At 39.5% G+C, this 13,868-nt stretch overlaps 3 protein-coding genes across 3 annotated transcripts in view; 1 reads left to right on the top strand and 2 right to left on the bottom strand.

Moving 5' to 3' along the window:
* LOC144646018 (digestive cysteine proteinase 2-like) overlaps positions 1–6,255 on the top strand; it is a 47,962-nt gene extending 41,707 nt beyond the window's left edge. Inside the window, exons 5-9 of the mRNA XM_078505536.1 lie at positions 3,493–3,686; positions 4,127–4,218; positions 4,819–4,980; positions 5,448–5,631; positions 5,841–6,255. Coding sequence (XP_078361662.1) covers positions 3,493–3,686; positions 4,127–4,218; positions 4,819–4,980; positions 5,448–5,631; positions 5,841–6,028 — 820 coding nt within the window. The 3' untranslated portion in view covers positions 6,029–6,255. The remainder of the gene's footprint in view (positions 1–3,492; positions 3,687–4,126; positions 4,219–4,818; positions 4,981–5,447; positions 5,632–5,840) is intronic.
* LOC144646029 (trace amine-associated receptor 9-like) lies at positions 1,137–2,961 on the bottom strand. Its single transcript, XM_078505551.1, has 2 exons — positions 2,863–2,961; positions 1,137–2,197 (listed from the first exon to the last, which is right to left on the bottom strand). Exon 2 carries the CDS (start codon positions 2,061–2,063, stop codon positions 1,137–1,139), a length of 927 nt encoding a protein of 308 aa, XP_078361677.1. The 5' UTR covers positions 2,064–2,197; positions 2,863–2,961.
* Positions 6,256–6,408: 153 nt separating the features above from the next.
* LOC144646012 (uncharacterized) lies at positions 6,409–13,809 on the bottom strand. The gene is given in 10 exon segments (XM_078505528.1): positions 6,409–6,847; positions 7,341–7,500; positions 7,983–8,134; positions 8,873–9,338; positions 9,341–9,514; positions 10,101–10,993; positions 11,668–11,721; positions 12,230–12,724; positions 13,253–13,340; positions 13,533–13,809. Coding segments are annotated over 9 exon segments (2,613 nt in total). The 5' UTR covers positions 13,287–13,340; positions 13,533–13,809; the 3' UTR covers positions 6,409–6,662.
* Between the last annotated feature and the right edge of the window lie 59 nt (positions 13,810–13,868).

Here is a 13,868-nt window from a genome sequence, read left to right as displayed (position 1 = left end):
CTCGCTTCTTACCGCATTATTACCAAAAAACACAATTTTTCGTTATTTGAAACACAGTTGAATTCCTTGATTATTTGCTTGCTTCAAGAAAATGCATACTTCAATTATTCAAAGCATTAATGCAAAGCACCATTAAGCTAAGAAGGTCAGCTGAACCTTATTATTCTCACACGAATGTTTTGAACTGCGCTGCATTTAATTATCTTGTGCTTAATTCTTCCTGTCAACTCAACTGAACAAGGCAAACACCTGCAATAAGCAACATTGGTTAGAGTCTTCTGAATGCAAATTGCTCGTTATCAGCTACATTAAATTAACAACTAACAAGTGAAAAAGAGAACAAAAGAAAGATGGCATCCCTCATCTATTTTCGCTCCGAATTAGAGTAACTTGCCTTCCACTCTCTCTCCTCGCCATACAACGATGGTATATCGTGTAACAAAGTACAAAATAAATATTTATAAGTCAGAGTACAATACATACAGTAAAAACCCGCGTGTAAGAATCTAGAAATTAAGAACCTCCTGGCAGAAATTTGCTTCCTTAATACCCCAAAAGGTTCTTATATGTGGGGTTAAACTATTTTATTTATAATACAATAACTGTATTTTATCAAAAAGGATGTCTTTAGAGATCAAGAATTGCACAGGGAAGCTAAAAAATGCCAGTAGTACCCCAAAATATAAGAACCTGTTTTGCCAAACTCTAAAAAAGCAGGTTCTTACACGCGGGTTTTTACTGTATTTATAAATATCTATAAATCGTTATTTTCGAGGTAAACAAATATTTCGTTTTACAATCGGAGTCACATTCAATTGCCGAAGGAATTCCGAATCTAAAATAAACCACACGGAATATGGACGAACATTCACTAGTGCAACAAAACTCGTCAATTTAATCTTGGAAAAAGCGTTCACGAGTGCTCGTCGTGATAAATAAGTGCAGTGAGACACTGGGGAACACGCCTATAGAGCTGCAATACTTTGAGAAGTTATAAAAGTTCTCTTACTAAAGCTATGTAAATAAAATATGTTGCCTTATTATTATGTAAAGTATCAGTAATATAACATCAAGTCAACAAATACATCAAGCGAAGCATCTTTCCACTGATTTCTCATAACATCCTTCTCAAACGGTTAACTTGAGAAGCAGCAATACTGTCTGATTGTCTCCTTCACTGCTTGTCGTACCATTCTCATCTTCCAGCAATACAAAAATGGATTAATGGATGAGTTTAACAAAAGCAGAGATATTGTTATAGCCCAAGCAAAGTTGAGAGATGGTGTATGTAATCCAGGTATAAGAACAGCAGCTACGAATATAGCATATGGAAGATAACAAGCCAGTAATGTCATCTGTATCCACAGTGCACTAGACACTGTTTTTCTGTATCGTGCTATATTCAGTGCAATTCCTCCTCCATTCTGTTGTCCTTGCTGAACATGGTCTTGCACTTGAGTTTGATGATGGCGAAGTGTAAGAAAGATTTTCGTGTAACAGAAACATGAGGTTACTATGCACAGAAACAGTACTATGAAGGCAAAAGTTAAAGGGATAAGAAAGTTGTAAAAACGTAGGATTGCAACAGCAGCACTAAAAAGCCAAACAAAAACAACAAATGCCCACACTCTCATCAAAGTTACTACCTGTCTGTATCTTAGTCTTAACAACAGGGCGAGAAGTCTGTCAATACTTATTGCAGTCAGTGTTAACAAAGATACTCCACAAAATGTTAAACCTATTGTGTCAGAAAGGATTCTTAAATAATGACATCGTTTCGAGTATTCTGGAGACAGTTTATAAGCCACAAAGAGGGGCTGTGTTATGAGACCCACACACAGATCAGTGCTGGCAAGGCAGCCTAAGAGAATTTTTGATGGTGGATGAACGGACGTCACCTTGCGAAGAGCAACAATAATGAGAACATTCCCTAGAAATGCCGTGATGGAGAGAGGAATATTTAGTGCTGAAATCAATATCTTTTGATGTGTGCCATTAAGACTGGTCAGGCAAAGTAACTCTTGAATAGTAGTGTGGTTTCCATCTTTAGTTGAGTTCGCCATTTGTCTGGAGCTTTATGACAAGAGCTAATGTTCCTTTGCTTCGTTATCAGTTTTCGTCGCGAGGATGTCTCCAACACTCTCTTTATTCAGTTCTTAATCGTGTGGATTTAAAACTGGTTTAGAGGTTTTTTTTTCTGTTGATTAGAAAGTATAGTTTTAGGGCCTAAAATCGCAATCACGGGAGCTAACGAAAGGCTATTTGGAATTTCTGATGAATAAAAAAGCTCTAATGCTTTGCAAATAAAAAGCTTTTAAGCTTTTATTTGCCTGAAAGCTTTTTATTTGCAATCTGGTGGGTTTTATATAATCATCTTTTCTATAAAACCACAACGTGAGAGGGATCTTTCTCTCCCTTACTTAGTTGTTACTAAGTTTTGTCAGTATACCTTAGTTTTTCCAAGCGTTATTCCACGTTTTTTAATTGCACATTGACTGCTTTGAAAAGCTTTATTTTTAATTTTATTTAGTTAGCTTGCTGAGCACTGTCAATTGTGACACTCGCCGTGGGTCTAGAGACATAACTTTTTTGCCAAGCGCGAGAATCTGAATCGAGAGTCTTTCGTCAACTTTTCCAAGCATCCCCCCCCCCCATCGAGCGCTCGATTTTACAAGTATCGCCCATTTCTCGTTATCACTTATTTCATACTGGCCAAGCTTCGTTTCGTTTCAATGACAACTGCAGTGAAACAAAATCCCTCGAAACACCCTCGCGCCATGGTCAGCGTTCCTCTTGTGGATAAAACTACACTGCGCGCTTGGTAAAGTTTGAAGAACTAGAACTACATTACATTAACGTTACCTGAAAGATGGTTACCTAACCGCAAGCGTTCATGTAGAGTTATAGTTAACAGCAAAAACGCAACCCATGCCACACTACAAAAGTTAAACACCTTGCAGCTGCTGTTGTTTATTTTGAGGAATTTAATAAGGAGTCAGTTTTCACGACAGCCGCAATGTTGGTTTTCACATTATATGCAAATCGGGCACGTGATTTCTGCGCGGACAAACTTCAACTGGCGTTTCTTATTATTTCTGCTAAATGTTCAGTCGTAGCTATGCTAGGATTTCATTGATGTAGTAAGAAGTATTCCAAGTTTTAGGTAATTTCGGTGATTTACAAAAAAACGGCTGCGCCGATATCGAGTTACTATTTCAAACAACCATAATAATGAAATTTGGCTCTCAACTTTAATTTTTGGAACGCAGATGCTAGATTTTGGAACGACTTTTCCGAGAACGGTCTTTTTTTAATGCTTTATCCCCCAGCAGACCGCATGGCATTACTATAAATATCCGTAATAGTTCTTCAACGAAGATTGTCCACAAACGACACTTGTTCTCCTCGACTTAACCAAACTGAAATGATTTCCATGTATTGAAAGCAAGTCTTACTAACATCTTCGTTTGGGGCCTTTATTTCTTGTTTTAGGTTCATCAACTCGCACAATCGTAAGCATGTTAGTTTCCAAGTTGCTGTAAACCATTTAGCAGACCGCTCACCCAAGGAGCTTGGAGTACTGAGGGGGCGCACACATTCTGATGGTTATAATGGTGGTCTTCCATTTCATCCAGACTTGTCAACTGTGAATGATGTCCCAGACACTTTGGACTGGCGTCTTTATGGTAATAGCAACATACATGCTGGTTAGACAATGCTTTCTTATGGTGAACCGTAGACAATTTAAACTCAGCAGTAAAACAGTTTCGACTTCAAATTTCATTTCAAAGGGAAAAAGAAATCTGTTACTTTAAGTTTAAGGAAAATGAGACATGCAAAATTACTGCCAGAGTGAGTATAGAAGGACTCAAAAGTCTTTATATATGTAAACACAAACTCACAAAACTTGCATGCGAACTTATTTGGACCCAATTTTCTTTTTTGACTAACTTGATGGGAAACCTTAAGATAGGCTGCCTGTTCACAGGCATGTCTGTAACTAATTTACATCTGACTGCCCTTTTGTCTTTATTAGGGGCGCTGGGTTAATGTAAAGTTCTAGTCGTCAGTAGTGAGATTTTAATTTTAACAGACCGTTTGCTGTAGCATTGATTGTTCATTTTAGGTGCAGTGACTCCAGTAAAAGACCAAGCAGTGTGTGGTTCATGTTGGAGCTTTGGTTCCACTGGAGCCATCGAGGGTGCTCTGTTTCTTAAGGTAGGTGTACTATGGGGAATCCGTACTGATTGCAGTCCAGGTTTAGTAGAGAGAAATGCTATTGGAGTTTTACATGACGGGCCTTTCCCACATACTTTTCATTTACATATAGCTTGCCTGTAGGTTGGGTAAGTGTTCACTGGCCGTACGATTTTTCCAGAGGGAAAATTCGATGACTCGTAGTGTTGGCGCGTCGAACATTTCCATCCAATACTGGTAGCTCTGCACAGTGACTTCTCACAAGCGGCGGCGTTGCTTGACGAACTTATTAACTGCTGCAAAGAGGCAGACTAGCTCTGTCAGTAATGAGAATTGTCTTGTCATATACCTATACCCGTGGAGGTACAGGGATCAACACTTCACCTTCGATTCAAACCCTCCCACTGCTCCCATCAACCATTTAAAAAGTATTCCCAAAAACTATCAGCGGTTAAAAATTTGCCTCTACCAAAACTGCTATAACTGCGAATATCAGCAAAACTCTTTTGCTGCCCTTCCCTCCCTCCCTTTTTATTCTCCTCTACCAAGTAACTTTAGGGCAAGCTTTGGTTGCATGGGTTTCATGATGATTACAGTATTGTGTATGTTTGATTCTTACAGACAAAGAATCTTGTTCGCCTTTCTCAACAAAACTTGATGGATTGCAGCTGGGGTTTTGGTAACAATGGATGTGATGGCGGAGAGGAGTTTCGGTCGTATCAGTGGGTAATGAAGCATGGCGGAATAGCTACAGAGCATAGCTATGGTCAGTATTTGGCCCAGGTACGTGTCAAATCAACAGCCCTGTCCTTTGGCAGACTGGTCTCATCGTGTGGTAGATACCGCCAATATTCGTGGCCGATCTGTATGGGTATTTAAAATGGCGAGTCGAATTGTGAAATAAATGTGTTATTATTGTTGTTTTTAGGCTTCAAACAGTAAATTGATTTTTAAAATCAATCAGTCCCGTTCTGTATCAAAATTACACAATGCCTATTCTGTATTAAAATTACAAAATGCTTATTCTTTATTGGGGTTTACATTGCATTCAAATGTGACCTCTATAAATAAAGTTGATCATTTTTCATTTGACCTAATATCATCCTTCCTTTCGAAATATTAATAATATGAATAGGATGAATAGTGCATTCATGTGACAAGAATAGTACCTTTTCATTGGATCCATTCCTGTTGAAATACTAATAACCTTTACAATTTCACTAACAATTCGCGTCTAACTCTTTGCTTAGGATGGGTACTGTCACAACGGGACCATCGGTGCAAAGATTTCAGGTTATGTGAACGTAACCTCAGGAGACCTTAACGCGCTCAAGATTGCAATATTTCAAAACGGGCCAGTGGCAGTGGGGATAGATGCGTCACACAAATCATTCGCTTTCTACTCCTTTGGAGTGTACTACGAGCCCCAGTGTGGTACGTTAAAGTATAGATAATAGGTTACGCTGTCTTTGATCACTCTTGTCCATTTTCTTTAGTTAAACAAAAAAAAAGTACGATGGAATATTTATTAACCTCTTTCGCGAATGTAGGTCCCACGCTCCTCTCCACTTAACTTGAAAAGGTTTAAAAAGGTCGTGGAAGGAGACTATAAAAGACTTTCTGTGTGTTTCTTTCTCTGCTAGGAAATAAACCGGACGATTTAGACCACGCGGTACTCGCCGTTGGTTACGGCACCATGAACGATCAGGCTTACTGGCTAGTGAAGAATTCCTGGTCCACACACTGGGGCAATGCCGGCTACGTACTCATGTCTCAGAAGGATAACAACTGTGGGGTTGCCACAGATGCCACCTTCGTTCATATTGAATAAGCCTGTGTTCGGTAGCACATCCACTCTAGATTGTATCCACAACAACGACATTGAAATTATTGATCAAATCGATCAAGTCTACCTTTAAAGTAATAACTCGCAGTAGGAGTTCAAAATTACTGGAACCACCTTATCATTTTTGTTAGAAAACACTTTGTATTCAGCGAATAATGGAAATGATCTTTGAGCACAAAAAGATAATAAATCTATTTTTGTATGGCATTGTACTTCTAAGGGAAGCTGTAATTGTTAACCCTCAGCGCCCTGCAGTTAACCAATCGTGTTCCCAAATCTCTTGTGGACGAAAGCGAAGGCGGAAACTTTAGAGCATATTTACAAGATGAAGGCATTACTTGCAGTACTCACTTAAAGACGACGCCAACCTTTTTCAACAATTTATTAATTGTGGCCGTGTGAAAACCATCCTTTCACATTGCTGATACAATCTTCTTAAATTCAAATGGTTGGAGAGTGACCAAATGTATTGTTAAAAATACCTCCTTCGAACTCTGACTAGAATGAGCACGAACATAGCCTCAGTGTCAGCAAAGGTACTCCACCGGGGTCAAACAGACAAAACTCTGATATGGGCGTTTACTGTTCAACCTTTCCGTTGACCTGAGTAATGTCAGCATCAGTTCGGTTTCGCATTGGAGTGCTTCTTTAAGTAAGGATGTAATGGTTTATTTCTGTGCTTTCGTGATAGTCCAAGGCGAAGGGGTCGATTGCATGAAGTCTTGGGCAAAGGCATGACTAGGTGTGGTGGCCCTTCCTTGTTGTCAGTGTCCCCGTTAAAGCCATTTTCATCGTCAATACTCCCTTAAATTAAACAACAATAGTCGACAATAGGCTTAACACGTTCCACAGATAAAACGGTTATTCTAATAATCCTGACGGTTTAAAAGAGACGATTACTTGAAGCATCTGAGTCTAGGTTTATTGGTCGCCCCTGGTGGGATGCAGCCTGGGCCAAAAATCATAAATCACGTTCCTTGGTGAAGAAACCCAAAACGGTAATTATATTCTAGCTTAGTCCTGAGCGTTTCTTTGACTGGGTCACGTGCTACCCAAGGGGTGGGGGCAGACTCACTCCAGGAATACTCGATAGAAAAGCTGAAACTGAAGATTCAACGCTATTGTACAAAGTGAACAAAACCTTTAATTTTGCCATCCAGTTGTCCTGTAGTGATTAGAGTGCATTTCTTCTTCTCAAACGAAGTGTCAAAAATCTAAGATTTTAGTTTTGCCATAGAAGTGCATGCATTACTTGTGGGTTTCGCTACGAAATGAATCTTTAAAAAACCGATCATACCTGCTTCATTTGAGAATGTCTCATCATCGGTAGTTCCCAAGGACGGTGTTTGCTGGCTGTAATAAGAAATTTTTCTTTTCCACGGGAACGCTGGTGCTGCCCTGGACATGTTCTTGTTATCCTCGTCAAATTTCAGCTGTTCACTGCAGCTAGGCACAATCTGTAAAGTTAGAGAAATAGCATCGAAAAGTTTTTCTGTTTTATGTGTGCTTTGCTGGCGAATTAGCAACGTGTTAATAAACCTGCTTTTGCGTGCCACTTTTTCACGTAATGCAATATTGCCAAACATTTCTTGTAATGTTAGTATGTCTCTCGACACGAACTGCTTTCGGCATTTATTGTCACAATATTCTTTAACCGATGCCAAGTGTACTATCTTGCAATCTTGTCGCGTGGCATTTTTTGTTATAAAGCAATATGGATGCTCGTTAGGTTGGACCAAACACTGCTTGTCTATGTATATAGCCAGCCCAGACGTATGGCTACTTTTAATAAATTCACATTATTTTGTGCAGTCATTATCCAATCATAAGCCGAGGAAAGATTCCAGTTGACTTTGTTGGATTAATTCTGCACGAAAGGTTATGAATGAATTAAAATTGGACACACCCTTTCGGCTCCTTGCTGTAAAAGATCACCAACCTGAGATTTTTCCAGCGCGCCTTGGACAAAGATCATAGCAAACTGTAGCAGCTCAGGCCCATCCAGGTCAATCATCTTACTCTCAATCTCGGTTCGAAACTGAACAGTTTCGTCCGGATGACTGTTAATAATTTTCTTTACATCTTTTATCCCTGGTGAAAAAGAATTGCACTATTTTGTTCAGTCCAGGAAGTAAAACCAAAAAGAAGCAAAAAAAAAACAACGACAGCCTCGAACCAGTTTACTGTTACAGTTGATCAAACTATACCGGAAGGTGTGAAAATTGATCGGAATAAAATGACATTACCCTTGTTTGGGCATTTAAACTTGGCCTTAAATCTGAAATACCAGTGGCGGATCCAGACCTTGAACTAAAGTTGGGGGCCCTTTTGTATGTGTGTACACCCGTAAAGTTTTTAGCGTAATAAGGAGAGGGTCCGAGGCCCTGCCCTAGATCCGCCACTGAATATCCCTTTGGGAAATCGAATAAATGTGCTCAAATCAATATCAGAGCTTAAAAAGCCACAGGCCAGATAAGAAGACTTTTCCTTGAGTTTAATGAATTATACGATCTATGTAGAGCGGTTTTCACTTGACTGTCGAAAGTAATTAGCGTTTGCATTGGTTTTGCACTACTACGCTCAGTGATTGGCTCAAAAAACTCGCGCCACTTTCTCAGCCAATAAGGAGTAAAACCAAAACCAATCGTGATTCGCTCGCGAACGTTTTCCCGCGCTTCTTGCCGGCTAGGTGTATTTGCTTCGAGTTTTCGTTGGTTCCCTGGATTGTCTGTGACCTTTGTGATTGGCCAGAGTAATAACTTTGGTTTTGGTTTTACGACACTCAATTGAAAACTGCAGTAAAATATAGTGGATTATGCAGTAACTGACCTGATGATTCTCCCAAATTTTTATTTTCTTCGTGACAATGGTTGAATTCTCTCTTGTTTTCTTCATTATCGTTATCACTGTCCATCACGTGCACCGAGACGCTGTCATCTTGTGTTGTCACATTAACAGCCTTGTGTGTGTTGCCTGGAAGAGCTGCTGTAATTATAACATCGTTTCCTTGGCCAAGAAAATTTGTTTGCATTTCTACACCTTGGTTCGAAGGTCCTTCGGAAGGATTTTTTTCACAAGTAGCTTGAAGATGACAATTTTCCACTTCCGGTGTAACATCACTGAACAAGTTTACATTTTCTACATTGTTCTCCAATGCTAAGCAAACGCTGTTAGTCGGGCTTGGAGCTCTTTCTGTCAAGGAAGTGGGTTGTTCATTTATCAAGTTGTCTGAACACTCACTCAGTCGGACTTTATCAAAACACTCGGCTTCCCAAGGAGACGCGTCGTTGAGGTTCAACCGCTGGGCTGCTAGAAGCTAAACCTCTCGAGGTCTTGAGATGTTGTTTTAGGTGCAAAGGCATCACAGTCCACACAGTCATGCAGCTCTTCTCGCTCGTACAGCAACGGTATTTCTGCCGTGAGTAAATCGTTTGTGGACTGTATTGGACTACAATCCACGTCATCGAAACACTGTGTAGTGAAAGGAAACAAAGAAACCTATAACTGTCGTAACAAAACAAACTGAGTAGTATTATATGTACTCTTGTCAAACAGCTAAGCAACGGTCTGTTGTTGTTTTTCCTTTCTTTCTTTTTTATAAGGAGGAGAAAGCGGTGTAGCAGTTTTGCAATCCTGCCATAAACCGTTTTGAATTTATTTCAACAACATGACCACAGCTTAGCAGCTTTTAAATTTTCGATTTAATTAAATTTGGTTTCGTCGTCGGAGAGTGTATCCAAATTTGAAAAAAAATCAGGGTATAATCAATCCTTTGCTGTTGGCTCTTGGAGTAACAACGATATTACTACCATGTACAGTTTACAATATGGAAATAAAAAAAACTTTTCCCGTGTTTCCATTTACCACTGAAACTAATAGAAGATGGCTTTTTATGCTCTGTAACAAAATGATACACGGTTAAGCCCCCTCTCCCCCCCCCCCCCCCTAAAAGGCAGTTGATGCATGCACGCCATGTGAGTGCAACGAGGTGCTTTTCTAGACATCAAAACGCATTCTGCTAGAAATTTATTTTCTTCGGTTTAATGTAAATACTTACACCGGTAATATAATCTCTTTCATCTATCGCGCGCAGAGATGAGCACAGGCCAGCGTCGTAAGGCGTTCTCTGAGGTAATGGAGGATACTTGCAAGCGATGTTGAAAATGACAGGTGAGGGATTCGGCACCACATGGACCTCATTATGACTTGATCGTGAATTTTTTTCGTTTGTGATAATCACTGTTTGCTGTTCCTCTAAGTGTTCTGAGTTTTTCCTAAGCTGGTCGGTTAGGCGTGGTTCACCTCCTCCATGTTTAGCGTTCGTTGACGAGGCTCCAGCCTCTTCAACAACGGGCAAACCTTCTTTCCTGGGTGTCTCTTTACCATGGTCCTTCTCGGAAAATTTCAAGCAAAACGACTCAGTACATGGTCCTGTAGTGTTTGGCTCTTCGTGGAATGGTGCTTTTTTAATGTGAAAATGGTCTTCAGTTGAACCTTGCCAGTCCAAGATGTTATCTTCGGAATTCAAGGATGGTCTCTCACCGAAAGAGGACACGGTCGAAATAGCGTTGGTAAGCATTTTTCCTTCTACAACAGCCTGTTCCTTAGAGCCGCTATTTTCTTCCTGAAAAGGTACTTCCTGGTCAGCGTTAGTACGAGAGTGATCATTGTCATCGTTAATTGTCTCCTCTTGGGAAAAGAATTCGCGATCTTCACTGGAAGTTTCTATCTCAGTATCAAAGTCCATTTTAGCGAACTTCTCGGCAGGTGAACCAAATGTTTCATTTAAGGTGGTGTTTCTCTTCAGGATTGATCTGGTACACTGGTCAGAGTGGTCACTGTGTTCCGGCATGTGTTCCGGCCCTTTTACTTGTTGAAGCTGTTCATCAGACAGCAGTTGCGCTTGCTTGACCAATGTGAAGAAAGACAAGGTTGGTTGATCGGGTGTAACTGTTAAAAGGTAAAACATATCTTATGTATTTGTTCGAAATACTGAGACGGCAATTACAACATTGTGTAAAATTTGCAAACTTTCTGCTTAGCAGGAGAGTGTTTTTTCCCTTGTTTCCCTGCATGGGAACGAGGTTGGAGACTAAACGTATGCGTTCGTCATTATGTTTATTCATCGGCCGTTCCCTTGGTTTGCAATATTTTAAGTTATAGGTGGGGAATTCAAGTTTAAACTTCGTTGCGTTCTCCTCCGTCGAACGCATATTATTCAAAGACATTCGATTTCACAGTTTGATGCCATTTTGGACTGACAAGCTGGCACAGATGGCCTTGATCTCATGTGAGAAAACATAAGAGAGCAATTAATTGCGTCACAGCAACGTCACCAATGACATTGAGCCGAAAAGACAGCGCGCGCAAAAACAATTCAATTAAGCCGATACGGCTACTTGGTACTTCCCACCCCTTGCACCCCATTGCCTCCAACTTTTCCTCCTCCCCTCTCCCTTATCACCCCTCCCTATCGAACGTACTTCACTAATTTCCAATTATTACTAGTACAGTAATTAAGTCTTACTAGGATTTCAATAAGCGCTCGTTATGAGTCAGTTTTTCCTCGCTAATTATCGTCGTTAAGTGAGATACGTCATAATAATTGACGTAATAACACACACCTTTATCTTCTGTTACAATTGATTTTACTCCAATGGCTGGCCAACTTGCTGGAACTGAAATGAAAATATGATACTTGTAACTTCAACTCATTTGACTGTGGAGTCACACTTTTGAGTTCACAATGTCAAGAATATGAAATTTTTTAAAATGGTTTAAAATTGCATATTCCCTAAATGAACCTGACTATTAGCAAACTCGCAATACTATTGGCTAGGCAGCAAATTTAACAAAATTCTAAAAGTAGTTCTTTCCATCGACTTATATCAAAAAAACCTGTAAAAATATTTGAAAAGATAGCAAGATAAGAGTACGCGTTGCTTTTTACTTTTTACACAGTATGGGATTCGGGGTATAATCAATGAATTTTTATTTCCGTGTAAGCTCGTTGTTCGGAAATAGTTGTCGATATTAGCTAGCGAATTTCAAGATTAATTACGGCTTTATTGAAGACGGTGGGCTGGTTATGGATCACATATGATAGGAGAAAACTCTCTAATTCTGAGTCTTCCCTTCTTTTGTAAGCCCCTGCCCTTAACCCATCACGTCTAAACAAGCACTTACCTTTGTTCGATAGTTCAATTTTCGACTGGCCTTGGGCATTCCAAACAAGGTATACCTCATCTTGCGAAACTTCTGGTTTTCCTGTGATGTCTTGACTGGACGCGTGGCTATCGTGTAAGCTTTTACCCAGTGGCAAAATATGAGGTGCACACTCTGTAGAATATTCTTGTGAGATGACCCTCAAATCCTTGAAGTTATCAACTATCGAAGATCTTTCACCACACATCTCTATGGATGGAACTGTTCGATGTTCACGGGGCAGGGAGTTTGACATTGTTGTTGTGTGATTGATATCTTGTTGAATCTCTAACTGGCATTTTTGATCATCACAATCGGGCACTGTAAAATCAGACGCATCGTTTGCGCGCAGCACATTTTGGATTGGTTCTGGTGTTTCCACTCTTAACTGCTGACAGATGCTTTTAAAGGTGGAGAGCCTTTCGTCCTTCAGGTGGCCTTTAACCTCGGTTGTTATGCCGCTCACCAGGAGGTTATCTGGTGAAATTCAATACATTGTATGTAAGACAACTCCTGTGATTGGCTGAGGTTCTACCTCGGCGAGATCGTGATCAGCAAGGTAATTAACTAACAAGTATAGTGACGTCATAAGTCCCTTTTAATTATGACGTCACTATTTCTACTGATTCCGTAATTTCACTGAAACTAAAAATCCTAAAATCGTGACGTAAAATTATGCGACATATTCCTGGTCAATAAGTAGTAGATTACAAACCACGAATTTTGAAGAGTTGAAAAATTAAAAAGAACTACTATCATAGCCCAACAGAAAACTGATAATTTTACTGGTCACTTTCGAAATTGGATTTCCACGTCAAACGCAGCGTCAAGTTTAATATACCAGCCTGTATAAGCAATGAGCTTATGGAATGTGTTACAAAAAAGCAGGGCAAAACAGTACCGAGCGAAAAAAAGCTTTGAAACAAAGGACAACACAGAGCCAAATGAACCTGTGTGAATCGTTCGTTATCTTTTTATAACAATGTCCAAGTACAAGTTGCTTACCTTCGTAAAATGAGTTCTGTGATGATTCATCCATGTTAAAGTTCAGCTTAAAGGATATTTTCCAAAAAAATCTTCACTCCAGTTATTACTGCAATCGAGAAAACAAAACAGAAAATTAAGCTTAAGCTTAAGTTTAAACTTAAAAACGATCCAAGTTTAGTTTATTGAAAACAATCCAAGCCTATAGCAAGGGAATTGTAGCTAGACAGAACTAGCTTTAACTTTGCACAGATATTCAAAGTAAAGAGTGATAAGAAAGATAGAAAAAAAAAATTCTTACCTTTAAAAACGTCTGCTTAATACAGGGTCTTTAAACTCCCACAAAAACTACATTTTGTATCTTACGATTATTTCACAAAACATTTCCAGTGAGCTGTACTGATCTAAGCTTATTCAGCCCCAGAAGTTTCTAAATCTACAAAGTTCAGTTCTATGCACTTTCTTATGTGCAATACATAACATACGAAACTGAATAGACTGTTCGTTTGAGACAAACCGACAAAAGCTGTGGAAAAAGGCGAAAAACGTAAGCTTAAAAAATTTAAAATACCAACTGCAACGAGAAAATCCGAGAAAATAGGATATAGGTAAAATGGTAAAATGCATGGAAATTGGC

Source organism: Oculina patagonica, chromosome 3, assembly GCF_052425735.1.
Source record: "Oculina patagonica isolate OP01 chromosome 3, crgOcupat, whole genome shotgun sequence".
Classification (NCBI taxonomy): Eukaryota; Metazoa; Cnidaria; class Anthozoa; order Scleractinia; family Oculinidae; genus Oculina; species Oculina patagonica.
This window is presented reverse-complemented; position numbering and strand designations above follow the sequence as displayed.

Coding starts and splice junctions, on each gene's coding strand:
- LOC144646029 (XM_078505551.1), bottom strand. CDS start 2,063: ATGGCGAACTCAACTAAAGATGGAAACCACACTACTATTCAAGAGTTA.